The 17,676-nt window shown below is 48.1% G+C and overlaps 1 protein-coding gene across 1 annotated transcript; it reads left to right on the forward strand.

The window, feature by feature from the left end:
* Positions 1–254: 254 nt before the first annotated feature.
* NR2E1 (nuclear receptor subfamily 2 group E member 1) lies at positions 255–17,035 on the forward strand. Its single transcript, XM_005154675.3, has 9 exons — positions 255–279; positions 4,851–4,996; positions 5,671–5,758; positions 6,065–6,300; positions 7,559–7,705; positions 11,930–12,026; positions 12,412–12,561; positions 13,108–13,213; positions 15,594–17,035. Exons 1-9 carry the CDS (start codon positions 255–257, stop codon positions 15,754–15,756), a joined length of 1,158 nt encoding a protein of 385 aa, XP_005154732.1. The 3' UTR covers positions 15,757–17,035.
* The last annotated feature ends 641 nt before the right edge of the window (positions 17,036–17,676 follow it).

Genomic DNA, 17,676 nt, shown 5'->3' on the forward strand with positions numbered 1-17,676 from the left:
CCCCCACCGCTTTGCCGCCTTCCCGCAGCGTGCCCCCGTCCCTCGGAGGAGCGGGACAGCGGCGAGGATGCGCCGGTCCCCTCGGCGGAGCCAGCAGTGAGCGCCCGAGGGAGGCACCTGCCCCGCGAAACCGCCGCTGCCGCCGCGCCGGCGGGCGGGGAGGGGGGAAGAACACGGGGGGGGAAACACGGACAGCGGCCTCGCCCCGGCACCGACACTTCGCCCTGAGTTTAACGACTCCGGGGCCTTCGAGCATGAGCAAGCCGGCGGGATCAACAAGTGGGTAATAACGCGGTGGAGGCTTCGAGCAGCCTTTCCCAGACCGGCTGCAGCCTGGCCTGGGGGGCGGGAGGTGGAGGGGAGGGAGAGGCGGGGGGTGTGTGTATGTGTGTTGTAGTTTGGGTTCTCACCCCCTCCCCATAAAAAATAAGTGTGTATTTCCATCCGGAGTGGCAATATATCGGCTCGGAGTTGTCCCGATGGAGTTTGAAGGCCCGGGGATTACAAAAAGCCACTTTCCCGCGGCCCGGCCCTGCTTTCCGCTGAGGGACAGGGGGCAGCGAGCCCCGGGAAAGGCAGCGGGGATGGGGCACGTCCTGCCGGGGTGCGGGGGGTTGTTCGCGGATCTCCGGTACTGGGACGGAGGGAAGAAGGTTTGGGTTTAAAGGGCGTTACGGAGTTGAAACGTGTTGTTTTTGTTACGGACTTTATGCAATCTTCTGCGACATAATAATTTCTTTTTAAGAGTTTGAAACTCCGGTCACTCAATTACGCGGGATCACGTAAGCAGCTCTGTGGAAGGAGGATTTAAATGCAATACTTTGCACACCATTTCCAGTTACAAAAAATAATCCTGCAACGAGGAAAGCAGAAACAACTTAAAAGTCACATTTTTCTTAATCCTAAATCCATACACCTCATAACTGGGGAATTTAAAGCATGACTAACCGCTCTTGCAGAATGGCTCAATCCGTATAATCCCAATGGGACTTTCGGAGTTTGTAATATGGATGGAGTCAGTAACAAAGGGGGGAAAAAATACCCAATCCAATTTAATGTCTGACAAGTGATGGATAGGACAGATATTTCCTCCGCGCTCCGGCCGGCTCTAGGGATTGTGGAGCGGCGGAAAAACGGCAGCAGGGCCGGGAGGGACCGGTCGCTGTACCTGCTGCCGGCCGCCCCCCGGCCCTTGCGGCCTTCTCCACGCCGCTGCTTTCCGTTATATTGACCCGGGTCCGTCCTTTGTCCACGGGGGCCGGGATCCGGGGGTGTGTGTGTGTGAGTCCAGTCCCGCGGCGGAGGGGCCGAGGGCAGGCGGGGGCCTCGGCTTGGAGGAGACGGACGGGTGGCGCGGAGACCGCAGGGCCCGGGGCTGCGGCCGGGCCGCCGTTCCGATGTGGGTTGGATTGCCTTTCCCCACCGCGGGGCTGAGCGAGGCGTTTTTGAGCAAAGCCCCCGAGAGGGGAAAAACAAAAATAACAAAACGAGTAACGGGGTGCTGTGGAGGTAAGAACCGGCTGAGGGGAAGGGGCAGCGGCGGCCGAGGCTGCTTCCCGCCGCTTGCGCTGCCGAACTGCCCGGTAAGTGCGAAGGGAGCCGGTGCAGCATCAGGCCCTTAAACAGCTGCGTCTGGACGTTGTCGGGTACCTGGACAGAGATCTGAGTGACGGGGCAGAAAGGGCCGGGGAGATTCGTCCCCAAAGTGCGGCAGAGCTTCTGCCGGAGACATGCTGCAGGGCAGAAATTCTGCAAGGCTGGACCGCGCTATACGGCGCTGAGCGACCCCGGCCGCTGCAGCCGCTTTCACTGCTTATTCTGACCCCCTGCAGGCGCCGGGCACCCGCCCGAAAGGAATCCCCAGGCCGGACTAGGCCAGTTCCCGCGGGGACGGGAGCAAGCGGGGCCTGCCCCGGGTCGGGGCCCGAGTCCAGCCTGCCTCGGCAGCGCACACAAAAGTTCTGCCCGCTGTCCAGGGGCCCGGGCGCCAGTCTCGGAGGTCCCTGGGGCTTCCCGGGGGGCTCCCAGGCAAGGGGTCTCCGGCCCAGTCTTTCTGCGCGCCGGTGGGCTCCTGGCGATGTTGGCTGCGATGTCTGCTTGGGTGGTAACGAGACCCCGTCCCGCCGTCCACCGAGCCTAGAGTAACTTCTTTCAACAGCCTCTGATGGTAATTACAGTAATCGGGGCTGCCATATATCCTTTAAGCAATTATGACACACAAAAAAAGCCCCCAAGGACCCCCTGTCGTGGGATGTTCAAAACGGTTTCCCAGCCGAACAGAAATCCCATTTTCTTAGTGCTAAACTTCTGAGACGAAGCTGTACCTCGGGGAACCGGAGCACTTTTAAACAGAGTTCACCGGTTATCTCATGACCCCGTGTCAAGCTTACATTTTTCTCTTCCCACACCCCCTGCGCTGCCTCTTCCCCGTCTACTTATTCCATATTTTGCCCTGTAAGAAAGTTTTCTCATAACATCCTCCGTGGGGCTGGTGGGGGTGCAGAGCGGGACCGGGATTGCGGCTGGACCGGGTAGCCTGGCTCCAGCAGCTCCCCCCGCCTTGGTGGTGCTTCCGTGTCCCCCGTTGCCCGTCCTCCGCCTCCTGGGGGACCACGGAACCGATCGGACCGGCCGCGCCGCTCCGACCGCTAGAAACGTGCTTGTTTGAGTCTAGCGAGGTGCTCCAGGTGCGCTGGTTTTATGGACTTGTAAGGAAGGAATACACGGAACTCATGTTCACATACATGGTGTGGATATGGACATATATAATGCATCCGATTTTTTTTTTAAAGCGATTCCAAACTTAAAATCCGTCTGGGGAAAACTGGTTTGGAAATCTAACCCAAGTTTCTCTCCTCCTCGCTGCCCACTTTTAGCGTCGAGGCTGTCGAGCCGGTTGCCCCGCGCCGCAGGCCGGCCGGAGGAGCTGGGACCCCCGGCTCTGCCAGGTTCCAGGGACGGCGGATCCCCGGCCCACCCGCTACTGTGGGAGGCGGGAGAGGGGGGTCCCCGGTGCCTGGAGCGGCTGCGGGCCGGAGTGCGCGGGGGGCAGCGCGGGGCTCTGCTCCGGGATGCAGCACCACTGCACGTACCGCTTCAGTGTCTCTCCCCTGACCCCCAGTCTGCCCCTCCTCCTTCTCCTCCTTTGTGTGCGTGCGTGTGGACCCCCTCTCTCCCCGTGGATGCTAAGGGCTGGAGAGGGAAGTCGAGCGCTTTCCCCCGTTGGCATTGTGCGATATCCGAATTCCCATGCTACACTTTTTGACGGGTCACTGGTGCCCCAATAGGCAGGTGGCAAGGAGGGCTTGTAATTACACACTCCCAGAAACCGTGCCTTGGCCCCAGCCCTCCTCACGGGCGCCTACCTGCAGCTCCAAAGCCGCGGCTTGCTCGCAGGCGGCGAGGCAGCGGGGGGGGGGGCTTCCTTTAGCTGCGCTCCTTATTAATTGCGTAAAAGTTTTTTATTCTTTAACCTTTCTCCCTCCCTGCCTCCCTCCCACTTTCCCTCCCTCCCTCCGCCACCCCTCCCTCTCGCAGCTCCTAACCTAATCCCCGTCCCTCTCGCCGTGTTGTGTATAGCAGCTGTCGGGTTTCATTTAGGGGAGAAGCTGGCAGCTTGTGCTCATTGGAGGCAGTCAAACGAGTTTCAATGGGCAAAATCATTAAGTTAACACTATCTAATGTCCCTATTGTCTGCCAGCAGGCATTGTCTTAGAGCCGTAGAGTAGATATGTCTGAAAGTATCTCGGACTCCTAAATTCTCTAGGGAGCAAGAGGAGCCCCTGCGGCCTGTTTCCATCACCACCCTCCCCCCAGCAACGCTCCGCACCCCTTAGCAAGCTGCCGCCTCCCCCCTTCCAGCCCTCACCTCCCACCCGCTGCCGGGGCTCTTCCTGAACTACTTCCAAACAAAGATAGCTGCCCCGAGCGTTCTCCATTCGAGTTTGGAGACCAAGGTTTGGAATGAATCTCCAGCTTAAGTTCTGGTAGGAGGAAGGAAGGCTGTTTAGGGCAAAAAAGAAAGGAGAGGAGAGAAGAGGGAAAGGGAAGGGAAGGAAAGGAAAAGAGGAAAAGAAAAAGAATAAAAGAATAAGGAGAAGTTAAATAGAACAAAAAAAAAAAAAAAGAAAAAGTTAAAGTAAATAGAAAAGCCAGAGAAAATGCAGAAGCCGGCTGGAGCTTGGCGGGTTTCTTGACCCAGGCTGGGATATTCTCTGTGCGAGTCTCTACATGACACTCGGAGCATTTCCAATTCCAGCCCTCCCGCCATCCCCACAGCCCGGCCCGCAGCTTCGATCGCTCACAAAGGCGAGGAGGAAAGTTCTGCTGCAGGTTTTGGGGTGAAGAAAATGGCACCCCTCTTCTGTGCCAGGAACAGGGCTCCTCTCGCTGGGATTGCGAGCGGGGGGAAGGAGATCACTTGGCTCCCCGGTCATTTTATTTTGTTTTGGTTTATTCTGCGCCTTCCTGCCCCGAGTGCTCTCCTGACCAGGGAAAGCGCCGACTTCTGTCTGCAGAGAGCCAGAGAGCGGGGGAACACTCTCCGCCCCCTCCTGTCCCCGAAATCGTGCCCCCCCCCCCCGCATCCCCACTTCTAGCAGGCAAGTCTGCTGCTCCCGCGGCTGTAATCTTCCCTTCCAAAATGGGTTTTGGCGATTATAGAAGATCCAAATAAACGTAGCGGGGCATGAATAATGCTCATTGTAGAAAACTGACACTTGCTCAAGGAAAAGAAAGTTGGCTATAAAATCACTTCATTATTTGCTTGTACTGCGGCTCTGGGGCTAATCCCTCAGGAGGTCAGACTGCTGAGCTCTCTCCCGCTCCCTCTCCCCCTTCTCTGCTTTCAGGTCGCATTTTAGACATCCCTTGCAAAGTGTGTGGGGACCGCAGCTCCGGGAAGCATTACGGGGTGTACGCCTGCGATGGGTGCTCCGGGTTTTTCAAGCGGAGCATCAGGAGGAACAGGACCTATGTTTGCAAATCGGGCAATCAGGTACCTCACCGCCTGCACCTCTTACCCTGCTTTCCCCAGGACCCCGCATTGCCCACCCCACCCCCTCCCACCAGCAGGAACACCCGCAGCGGTACGATCCAGCTGCCTCACAGCTGGATCTCCCTCCCTCCCCTGGGGGCTCTCGGTCCGAGGCCGGTCGCTGGGTTCCCTCTCTCGGGAGAGGATGGGGGGATGAGCCAGGAGGGAGCGGGGATGGTGCCGAGGGGAGGCGTGCGGCCAGCTCACCGAATGGTTACACGAGAGAAGAGGGGCAGCCCCTCGGTAAGCCACCGCCTGTAGCCGGTCGATGGACAGCCAGCACGCTTTCCACCCCGGCGGGTCACTCCTCTTTTCCCCCTTGTCTCTCTGGCCTCACTCATTCCCACCCCTGGACCCGCGGGGATGGGGAGATGGGGAGGCTGGGAGCTGGGGGAAAGGGGGCAACAGGGACAGGGGCTGGGGCGCCCCGAGGGGGCGGTGCCGCCGTCGCTGTCTCGGGTGCTGAAGGCGGCCCAGCCCGCCCCGCCGCTGGGCCAAGAAGCCCGGTGCGGCTCGGCCTGTTCGGTCCCCCGGTGCCCTGCCAGGGGCAGCCCCCTCCGTGCCCGCCGCCGCCGCGGGGAGGGCTGCGGGCAGAGCGCGCTGGTCCCCCCGCCTGACGGCTGGCTGTGTGGCAGGGAGGCTGCCCGGTGGACAAGACGCACAGGAACCAGTGCCGGGCCTGCCGGCTGAAGAAGTGCTTGGAGGTCAACATGAACAAAGACGGTACCTGCTCTCCCTCCCCCGGGGCCCTGGCGGCGGGGAGGCAGGAGGGAGATGAGCCTTGCTGTAAACTGGGGAGCGGTGTGTCCCTGCGGGGTCTCCCCTTAACCCCCCGGGCCCCAAATAATTCCCTCCCTCCCCTTGCCCTGCTGCAGCAGCCTCTCCTGTTTCTCCCCAGACAATCCCCGGGTGGGGGTATGGGACTGGCCCCAAAAACCTGCCAAGAGGGAGAGAAGCCCAGTGGAGCAGTGTGGGGTACCTGGTGTGTGACCCTGCAGTGACCCCCTCGCCTCTTCTTGGTACCCACAGCGGTTCAGCACGAGCGGGGCCCCCGGACATCAACGATACGGAAGCAGGTGGCCCTCTACTTCCGCGGGCACAAGGAGGAGAGCAGCAGTGCTCCGCATTTCCCTGCTGCTGCCCTGCCAGCACCCGCCTTCTTCACCACTGTCTCCCAGTTGGAGCCACATGGCCTGGAGCTGGCTGCTGTTGCTGGCACACCAGAGAGGCAGGCTCTGGTGGGCCTGGCGCAGCCCACCCCAAAGGTCAGCCACTGCCCTGGTCCCTGGTGGGCCTGCAGCCCATCTACTCCTTCCTGTCTCTGGGGTAGGCATGGCAAAATGTTGTGGGGACTCTTGTTATGTCCCTAAAAGGTCTGAAGATATGGGGTGCAAGGGCTAAAAGGCCCTTTACAGAAGGAGTATGCAAAAGGAATGACTGATAGCCTGCTCCATACAAAGCCTGTCTCTCCTACATCCTTACACCTTCATGGTTGCAGGAGTGCTACCCCTGCCTGGAGTGGTCCATTCATAAGTCAGTTTTAACCCTTGATTCATGAGGAATGCAGTCACTGAGTTTTCTTAGAATGCCCATCTCCACAGTGGTGTGCACATCCAGAAAGTACTACCCATAGCAACCAAAGCCTGCAGCTTGTCCACACAAACATTATCATATCTAAGCTCTTTCTGTGATTTTTGGCTGTAACATTTCCTAAGTAGTCCAGTGGAAGCACTGCTGTGGCCTCAGCTGCATAGGTGATAAGGTGATGTTTATCATTAACGAATTTGCAATGGTATTTTGTGTATTTACAGCACCTAGAAAACCAGAAAAGCACCTAGAAAAGCAGAAGAGGCTGCTTAAATAGTCTTGCATTTTCAGAGTAGCTTGGCAGAATCCGTCATGAGCATGATCACACTGTATAGTTTTATATTGCATTTTGGAAAATACCAAGGAGAAATTATTTAGTAAGGAAACAGAGCACATGTCACTCCATTCCAGTCCTACAAAACCTTTAGGTAGTTATGCTTAGCTCTACACATCTGCTTACTGCCTGTTGCAGTCAGGGAGCTAGATGAAGGTTAAGGGTAAACAAGTGCTTACTGCTTTGCTGAGCAAAGGCAGGAATGCTAAATCATCTGAAGCAGAGGTTACAAAACACGAATTCTAATAAAATGTGTAGGCTTTTAATTCTAATAGGTGTGCTACCGTGTAACAGGGTAAAGGAAGACATCACATTTTGGTAACTCTCCCCCTCTCCTTCCCCTTCCCCCCCTTCCTCCCCGATGTAATAATTTAATTCTCTCTGGAGAACTGTTTCTGTAGTACAGTTCATCCACACGGATGAGCAGCAGAGAGCATTTGGGGTGAGCCCACTGAAAGCAATGCCCTCTGCTTGCAGAAGAAGAGAGTGCACACTGCATTGTGCATGAACATGATGCACTGAACGGCAGCTGTAGGGGAGAGGAAGATGAGGCTGCCTTGGTGACACTGTATGAAGTTCCTTTATTTTCTTTTTGACATTAGTACCCACATGAAGTCAATGGTACCCCTATGTATCTCTATGAAGTGGCCACCGAATCCGTCTGCGAGTCAGCAGCCAGACTTCTGTTCATGAGCATCAAGTGGGCCAAGAGCGTCCCAGCCTTCTCCACCTTGTCCTTACAAGACCAGGTAAGACACCTGTGGTGGGAGAAGCATTGGCTTGGCCTGCCTGTTAAAGAAGGCTCAGAGCTCAGACTGGATCCTGAGCCCTCAGCCCTAGACCTTTAAATCCTTAATGGACATCAGAAGTTCTGAAGTTTAGGGCAGAGTTATGGTCTGACCCTGAAAACCAGGCAGTGATTTAGGAACAGCTTTCTTCCAACTTTCATTCCATGAAGCAAATGAAAACCAAGCCAGGAAAAAACAAACAAACAAACAAACAAAAAAAAAAACACCAAAAAAACCCAAACCAAACAACTAATATAAAGCATATATTTATGGGAGGACAAGTTCTAGAGGAAAAGTCACCAGGCTATCACAGTCAAGGGGGTGACTGAGGTGATTTCTGAGGACCAGTCCTTTCCTCTTCTCTCCTTTCCTCTCCTCTCCCGTCTCCTCCTCTCTTCCTGTTTACATAGCCAACATTTTTTCCTTATTCATGTTGGCTTCAGTGAACTTAAAATTACACCAATATGGTGGAAGCAGAATATGGCCACCCCCCAGTATTTTTCATCATTAATTAAAATCTCCCCTAATTTGTCTTGTTTTCCTCTATGACAATTTGCCTTTGCTTTGAGTAAATCATACGTGAACCATATGAGCTGAAGTAATTTCTTAATGACTTGATTCTTGATGAGGACACAGTGTGCTTTGTATAATGCATTAATTTTTTAAAAAAGTAATCAGATGATTATAAACTGGAAGGGGGCAAATCTACACAAAGCTCCAATCATAAAAGACATCTAATACTTTGATATGATTGAGCTAATTTCCCTAAATGGTAACTAGAAACATTGTGCCTTAGATGTTACATAGCAGCCATCAGAGGAACTAGTTCCTTTCTGTAGATGCATGTTGCAAGGATTGCAGTTGATATGCAAATACATATTTTGAACTGAAAGAAAAGAGCTTCTTAGGAAACCAGTAGTGTTTTCTACCTAAAGGTAAATCATGGTGGTCCCAACGCAATATAAAGCTGAGGTCCGTTAAAATGTTCTCTTTCTAGCACCAGCCCCGTGGTTTGAAATCCTTGCCGTGAAATTAGTCAAAGGGGGTCGCTGTTCAGCTCTGGCTGCAGCGAGGGCATGGGAGGAGCAATGAGGTAGACCCTGGGAGGCTACACAAGCCGGGAGCAAGGCAGGAGTCCCGGGGCGGCTCTCTTCTGCTGCCGCCACTCCTGTGGAGCACCGGGTCTATCATATCTAGCAACCAAAGAAACAGGCCCAAATATCAGGGACAAGCAGCACGTGTGCCACTTCAGCAGCAGCCTCAGTACACGGGAAGGAGCCAGCTCTGTCTTTAGACCAGTGATGTACACAGGAGCTAAGGTGAAGGCTTTATTTGACGTAATATGGATATGTTTCCCACAAGGTCATCGTCTCTGTTAGTGTGCAGAGAAGGGGGCAGCAGGATTTGGGGACAAAGGAAGTCTCCACTGTAGATGATAAAGCATGCCTCAGATAGCACACCCTGCCTATCCACCATACATGCCAGAGTGCTCCCATTATCTTTAAATAACCTGCTGCATCTTTCACTTTCGTACCAGGGACTAATCTTAGTGAATTACACGTTAAAATTCCAGCTTTTCCTTAACATCACCTTGACTTGCTGTACCTCACTGCAAGCCAGCTTCCTCAAAACTCAGAGCTGCTGAGCTCCAAAGCTTTGAATGAGCCTCTTTCTGCTTGATTCCCTTGTCATATTTAGGAGAGCTGTAGAAGAAATAACTCTGATTTTAATAATCACCTTTTTTCATCAATAATCAGTTGATTTATATAACCGTGCCATTGCATTATTTAATGGGACAATGGCCCAGCTGTAAATGTCTGCATTTCTCTTTTTGTATCCCTGACATTTGCCTGAGAAGAGTCTAAAACCCTTTCCTGGATTTTGCTTTTGTTTGTGCTCTTCCAAAAAAGGCAAGTGCATTGTGACTCCAGGACTCTGTGAGGGTTTCATCTTGAAGGCAAGGAAATAAGTAGAAAACAATTTGCTGATAAAACACAAGTCAGAGGATTGCTATGTCACTACCCTCAGTAAAACAGAGGCTGTCCCTTCCCCAGCTCCGCACAGCTAACCCTGCTGTGGATTGGAAGCCACACAACAAAATTCCATGCTTTAAGTTCTGCTGGCCTGCACACCTGCCCAGCTTGTCCATAGGACAGGTTGGCCCAGTGCAAGTCACCAACAAAAGGTCATCCTTACAGGATAGGGTTGATTAAGAAGCAGAAACCAGTCCTTCAGGAAGCCTGGTATTTCTTGTTTCTTTGAAAAAGGAGGGCTGAGTATGACTTCAGCATGAATTATTTTAATTGGTGGTTTTACAGACTTATGCATAGGCATGAAGAAAGCTTCAGCTATTGGAATAGTCTCTTATTTCTAAAGTCTTCTGACTTTAAAGACTTAGTGGGAAAGAACATGCGAAATTGATATCTTCCAGGAACCACCATTCATTACCATTGTATCTGCATGGATGAATGACAAAAAAAGTTTTACAAAAGCAAATGAAAGGCTGTTGAATCATTTCCTATGTCATACAGAAACCTGCACATCCATCAGGCAGGATTATCTGGAGGAGGGGCTGGGTTTGCAGGCTGCAGCAGTTGGGAAACTCAGAAGCAGGTTCAGCTGCTCTCAGAGCTGAAATGGGCACTGCACCCCAGGCACCCCCATGCCACCCCTCATCTCATACAATGATCTGGGCAGCTTCCAGTACTGTAAAATCCTTAATTATTTCAAACAGTAATTGCATGCAGAGTCAGAAGTACTTTCCTGTCATAGTTTCCTCAGTCAGGTTGTACAAGGTCTGCACAGCACATAGCACAAAAAGCCTGCAGTGACAGAGAGCAGAGACTCTGAAAGCATTTCCATTCTGATTGGACCAGGGTAGTTTAAAACTTGTAACACTGTTAAGAGTTGGCACATAGATAAAGGATTCACTTTTACTGCATGCATTCTGTATCTATTACTTTCACATACATTCCAAGGAAATAATAATTCATTTTTACAACACATTTATTTACTTTGTTCTTCCTTGCATACTCTTTATAGACTTAAAATACCCTCCTACCTATTTTCCTAAGAAGCTAAGCTGCTGACACTTTCAGGACCATAGCAATATTAACTCTTGTCATTTGGGTTTTTCTGCTGCATTAGTTTTGGGCAATTTGTTTTCACTGCATGGAGCCACCAGATGATACCTCCCAGTTCCATGACAGTTCTTACCCCTACAAATCTCTCCCACCCTACTGAGATACATGAGGTCCCAGCAATATGTACGCACCACAGCATGTCCTTTAGGCCATAAACTTTAGCTGAATCAGAAATGCTATATACCCCTCTTAAGAGGGTCAATAATCCACAGATGCCCTCAAGACTAAACATGGCTGTTCTGGCTTTGCCAATCTGTATCACCAGTCTTGTCTTCTCTTCAGATGTACCACTGCTTCTCCACAGAAACCAAAGGCAATGCCTCCAAACGGAGAAAAACACATCCTCCACACAACCAGGCAATGTGCAAAAATTGCAGAGAACTAGCAATGCTGTCAGCATAGGTGCTTGGATACTCAGTTTCCTGACAGCAAAAGCTCTTAGTGCCTGGAATTTCTGAGTGATTTTAAGCAAAAGCAGGAAACCAAGCGACATAAGAAACTGAATGTGTCCAGATACTGTGCTTTAAAGAGCTAAAGACTTGCTTAGTAAGGAAGGGGTTAATTGTGCTCTAAAGCAGTGCTCCCTACAGAATGATGCAATTTCAGGATGTTGTCCAGGCTTTTCTTAACAAATCTTGTCTTCCTGAGGGAAAGGAGGGTAATCCCTAGAGGGTAATAGGAGAGCACAGTCCAGCTTGTACAGCTGTGAGGAGGAGAGAGGCCACACTGTGCTGAGAAACACAGGTGAGTGCTCATGCTTATGCTGTGAGCAAGCTCACTGTGGTGGGAGTTCTCACTCTCTCCTCCCATTTGGTCCACAACACAGTGCACAGTGAGCCAACCTTCAGTGGTTTGGTACAATGCAGACTTATTTCTAGACACCTTCTCAGAAAGCTAAGAGAAGAGCTAACGAATGCTGTGGGATAAATACCATGACAGGCATTTAAAGTAGCTTTTAAAATAACAGAAATTTACATATTTAAATTGTCTATAAATCTATAAATTATACACTATGTTATATTGTACATCTATTGTATGACAGCTGATGCTTTTGGAAGATGCTTGGAGAGAACTGTTTGTTCTAGGAATAGCACAATGGGCCATTCCAGTTGATGCTAACACTCTACTGGCTGTATCTGGTAAGAATTGCACGATTTAATGACTTTGTTACAAAAATTACCATAAAAATACATTACTGAAAAAAGAACAACATGTAAAGAATAACAAATTCCTACAGAACAATAGAGCATACCTGTCATTTATAAATCTATATTTAAATGCAAATAATGTTGTTTTGTTGTATTCATGACTGCTTGCATTGTCATTTAAATGCAAATTACTGTGTTTGTTATCATCCAAGAGAAGATTTTATATTAACTTTCATACAATATAGTCAGTTTACATGGAACCAGATAGACAAGTGTGACAATAGAGTGGATATTGATACAGAGGATTTTGTCAGAAATCAATATAAAATAAAGCAAATGCCTTTAATATTATTTATTTCATCTGTTTCTGTTTTAGGCATGAACGGTGACAATACAGATTCTCAGAAGCTGAATAAAATTATTTCAGAAATACAGGCTTTACAGGAGGTTGTGGCTAGATTTAGACAACTTCGGCTAGATGCTACCGAATTTGCCTGTCTCAAATGCATTGTCACTTTTAAAGCTGGTAAGCAGAAAGAATCTGTTGCTCATCGAGTCTGATAACTATGAAGTTGCTACTTTAAAGCAACAATGATGCTTTAAACCAAACATAGCTTTATATCACCCAATAGGTTTCTCAGTATTGAATTCCAACAGTGCTGTATTTGGAGCACTGGGGAACTAATGGGAATGTCTAATTTCCATTGACAGCACTAGCTGAACTGGTTTTGATCCACCTAAGAGTAAAGCTGAACTAGAATCACAGAAAGTTTTGGGTTGGAAGGAACCTTAAAGTTCATCCAGCCTCAACCCCCTCCTATGCACAGGGACACCTTTCATTAGACCAGGTTGCTCTAAGCCCTGTCTAGCCTGGCCATGAACACTGCCAGGGATGGTGCAGCCACAGCTTCTCTGGGCAACCTGTGCCAGTGCCTTACCACCCTCACAGTAAAGAACTTACATCTAATCTAAATCTACCCTCTTTCAGTTTAAAGCCATTACTCCTTGCCCTGTCACTACAACCCCTGTAAAATGTCCCTCTCCAGTAACTAGTCACTGATCTGCTTTCCAGTGCCTACACACAGTGGTTCTGAACTGAGGAGTTTCAGAAATGCTGCCGCCATAGCAGCCCTTCAAGATGAAGCCCAGCTCACTCTGAACAGCTACATTCATACCAGGTGAGTGGTGTCTTCTCTCAATACTTATTGCAGGTGTAGGGGTAAAATCCTGCTTTCACTGTAGTGAAGGTGACATTTCCACTGACTGAAGTAGGGACTAGGCTGTTACAGCAAGTATACATTGGCTGTGAGCCTATTGGTATTTCCTGATGAAACAGAATAAATAGAAAAGGTTATGAAAGACTCTAAAGATCATCAAGTCCAATCCTTAACCTAACACTGCCAAGTCCACCACTAAACCATCTCCCCAAGCACATCTACACATCTTTTAAATCCCTCCAGGGATGGCGACTCCACACCTTCCCTGGGCAGCCTGTTCCTCTGCTTGGCAACCCTTTTGGTGAAGAAATTTTTCCTAATATCCAATCTAAACCTCCCCTGGTGCAACTTGAGGCCATTTCCACTTGTTACTTGAGAGAACAGCCACCTCCTCCCTACAACCTCCTTTCAGGTAGACAGTGATAAGGTACCTCTGAGCCTCCTTTTCTCCAGACTAAGCAACCCCAGCTCCCTCAGCTGTTCATCAGAGGACTTCTCCTCTAGGCCCTTCACCAACTTCATTGCTTTTCTCTGAATGCACTCCAGTACCTCAATATATTCAGACAAATTGAAAAGCACGAGAAGATCTTCCTCTGGGAAGTGATACCTGCTGAGGAACACTTTGCAGTTCAGAAAGCTACATTTTCTTTTACATTTTATTCAATTAAATACCGTTAATTGTGATGCTGGAAACCACATCTGATGGCAGTATGAGTATTTTTCACAAATGATCTCCAGTCCCATATAATTTCTCCCATTTTGCAGACACAGAAATCAGGCCACAAGGGAGTTAAATGGCTCTTTTAAGACACTACCCTGAGTCTGTTCTCAGTTGAAATGAAAAACCCAGAACTTGTGAATCCTATTTTGATGCTGTAGCAGAGTGATGAGAATCATTGTTTGGGAAGAAAATATTTACCCTTGTCTTGTTCAGCTGTTCTGGTTGGTTCAGGACTTGTGGGGAGAAATGCAACAGGTTTTGCAAAGCCCATGTCTTAAGTCCCTTAGCTGCAGTCCATGACACTAGCACAGTGGCAGATGGAGCAATGGAAAAGATACTTTCATACATTTTTTTTCCTTCTGCAATTTTGACCTGTTCTCATAATAGCTCTATCTAGCAGAAGTCCACTCGGTATCAGAGATTAGATGGTAGCAGTCATTGAAGAACTTCTGTTTAGCCTATAGGGAATGGCCTACCATGGGGATAGGAGCAAAAATGCAAATACCATCCAGTTACGCCTTGTTGAGCAAAAAAAATATAGTAGAGCAAAAAGAATAACTTCTGTAGAGCAAGGAAGGCCTTATGAAAGGCCTTTCCCATAAAGACTGCTCCCTAGGGTCTCTGAGTGAGACAGGGCCTATTGGAGATAAAAGCCAGGGAGGAACAGTTTTACATACCCATGGTTTCCATTCCAAGCATGGCAACTTTTCCATTGCATTTCTGTGTTGCTGGAAATACTTAGCTACTGGGCTAAGCAGTACTTGTAAAAGACATTGTTTTACAGGAAAAAAAGCACAGTCCACTGACAGGACTGTTACATTGACTCCAGAGGGATAAGGCTTTCAGCTTGCATTTCATTCTCAGGCTTGAATTTACCCTCCTGCCAGTGTTACAGCAGCATCAGCCCTTTGACCTCAGTGGAATTGCTCTCAACAGGACACAAGGAAGGCCAGACTGGAGAAGGAGAGTGTTTCTTCAAATGATCTTTTTCAGTCCTTCTTTTAGAGAGACCAGTGTAAGCAGAGGCTTGAGAATCATCAGTGTGAAGTCAGTGAAAGCACAGCTAGAACACATATCCTACGTTGTGCTGGCTTCAAAAGCCGGGGGAAAGGATGGGAAATATCCTATTACACAAACACAGTATCTGAGGATAAAATACAGCTTCTTTAACAAGAAAATTTCTTTCAAAATGTATATAGAAACCAAAAGGGGGCAGAATGATTACTATGACAATCCAGCTAAGTTTAAACTGCACTTTAAATGACAGGGTATTTATTATAGGTCAAGCTCTTCCCTGAACTGCATCAAGAACATTGTTGTTGTATGAGGGACAAGTCAGAGCAGGTCTTGTCTCTGTATTGCTACCAGTCTGAGGGAGTAAACAAATGAGCTAATCACAGCTCCGAGACATTGGTCTATATTCTGCTGATCTGCATTAGGAGAGTTTTCCTCTGAATTAACCTTCTTGCTCACTCGAGTACAAACCACAGAGTTTTAGCACAGGTAGCACCTGTTTGTACAATTTGTTGAATATTGGTCTTTTCTATAAAGTAAAAGATTTTATTTGAAAAATAGACTTTAAAACATCAATAATAGTTTTTCTCTCTCTCTGTCTCCCAGGTATCCCACACAACCCTGTCGTTTTGGAAAACTCTTATTGCTTTTACCAGCTTTACGTTCCATTAGCCCATCTACAATAGAAGAAGTGTTTTTCAAAAAGACCATTGGGAATGTACCAATTACAAGACTGCTTTCAGATATGTACAAATCCAGTGACATATAAATCACCTTAAAATAAACCATCAGGATGGACAGTTTGAGAAGAACTTTTATCTATGGAGAATAAGCCTCAACTAACAAAATCTATGGGAAGCATAAGCCTGGAATGTTTAGCCTTTAAACCCATTGACACAAAATACCCCAGTAGATATGATTCTGCTGCTCTGAACAGAGTGATTTAGATCATGGAGAGAATGCTTTGTTCTACAGAAAAAGTGAAAGTGGTTGGAATTTGGCTGCTATTCCTGCTACTACAGGATGGAAGCAATTCAGATGCCAGTCATAGTTAACAAAGACTCTGCTATTCTCTCATTTAACTGGCAGATCTGAGACAAAATGTGAAAGAAGGTACTTTAGTTTGTTCAGTATTTGGAACCGGGTGACCAAACTTGGCTTCTCTTGTAACATGAGATGCAGTGGCCTTCAGAATTGTTTTAAAAGTAGCCTATGTTGAGAAAATGTTTTTAATATGATAGGCAACATTTAAGACCAGGTTACCAAAACATTGCTTCTGCTTATAATACATCATGAAGTGGCCTTCAGAACTGATTAAAAAGTAGCTTATGACAGCAGCTCCATTCTCCCTGCAAAATGAACTGGTGATCTTTGCTGTGGATGTCACCACAATTTGTTTGGCTAACATCTCAAAGACAGAAGAGCTTTATACACTTCCTCCCTGACCTTCCTCCCTTCTTCCACACACAGAGACATTCATTCACAAACAAACACACCTGAAAAGACACAAGTCAAGAAAGGAAGACTAAAACAGCAAAACCAAATACAATGGAGATGACCGCTTCAGTCACCTGCTGGCTGTCCCGTTGGCACAGTGCTGAAACCAAAGGCAACGGGGGCCAAACTCTTTGTCAATGAGATGTGCAGAGAAATGACTATTAAGAAAAAATAATCAATGGAAGGAATTTTATTTTGAAGAAATTAAGTTGTTGACTGATACAATGCTAACAATTTCCAAAAGTCTCAATGCCTTTTTAGAAAACTCCAGGTTCTAATTTTGAAGCCTTGTTCGCCTACACCCTCTCACACACAGACATGTTATAAGCTGCTTATTTGATGTATAAAAATGTAGGAAAAAAACATTTAAAGATAGCTGCTGTACTTTTCAAAATTTGAGTTGTTATTAGGAACTAGCACTGAGAAAAATCAGCACTTGGACTATCATAGAATGAGTAAAACTTTTCCTGTACAAAGTGGATTAACTGATTTGTGAAGTTAAAAAGTTGTACTCATTGTATTTACAAAGAATAAAAATATATTGAATTTAAGTAACTTTCCACTGTTTATTTAACAATTGTCCTTCTGTTTCTGGATTAGTTTCCTCCCCTGTACCCTACTTGCCAGGGAACAGAAATATTCTCTACTAAAATGGATTGCCTTGGATGCTGCAGAGTCTCCACCATCAGAGGCTTTAAAAAGCAGGTTAGACAAACAGCAAAGGAACAGATTAGGTGATACTGCCTTGGGGCAAGGGACTTTGAGATCCTGCATACAGCAATTTCCTGTAATTCAAATATACCTTCTGCAAGGTTTTCTTCTCAGGAGCTAACACAGAGCTTTTTCTAGGACACGATACTAAGCAGATCAGAAGTCTAACCTAGTATAAATAAGTCTTCCGTTTTGTGTTATTACCATTTTTAGTGTAGGTGAATTGCACAGCTAATAAAGGGTGACAAGTACAAAGATTGCTTTGATTAAAAAGATACTGAGGTTTTACTAAAGTGTTCATTTGTGTCATCACACTGAAGAGGTAAGCAGCTCCCAATGCACAGAACAAGTTGGCAATAGAATGGAAATATAACACATCCTTCATGTGACAATGAGCCACACACAGTAAAATGACAGGTGGAAGTGTACAGCATACATCAATGGCTCATTGGTTTTCAGTATCAAGGAGTACAGACCACAG

This window comes from Melopsittacus undulatus, chromosome 3 (assembly GCF_012275295.1).
Source record: "Melopsittacus undulatus isolate bMelUnd1 chromosome 3, bMelUnd1.mat.Z, whole genome shotgun sequence".
In the NCBI taxonomy this organism is placed as follows: domain Eukaryota; kingdom Metazoa; phylum Chordata; class Aves; order Psittaciformes; family Psittaculidae; genus Melopsittacus; species Melopsittacus undulatus.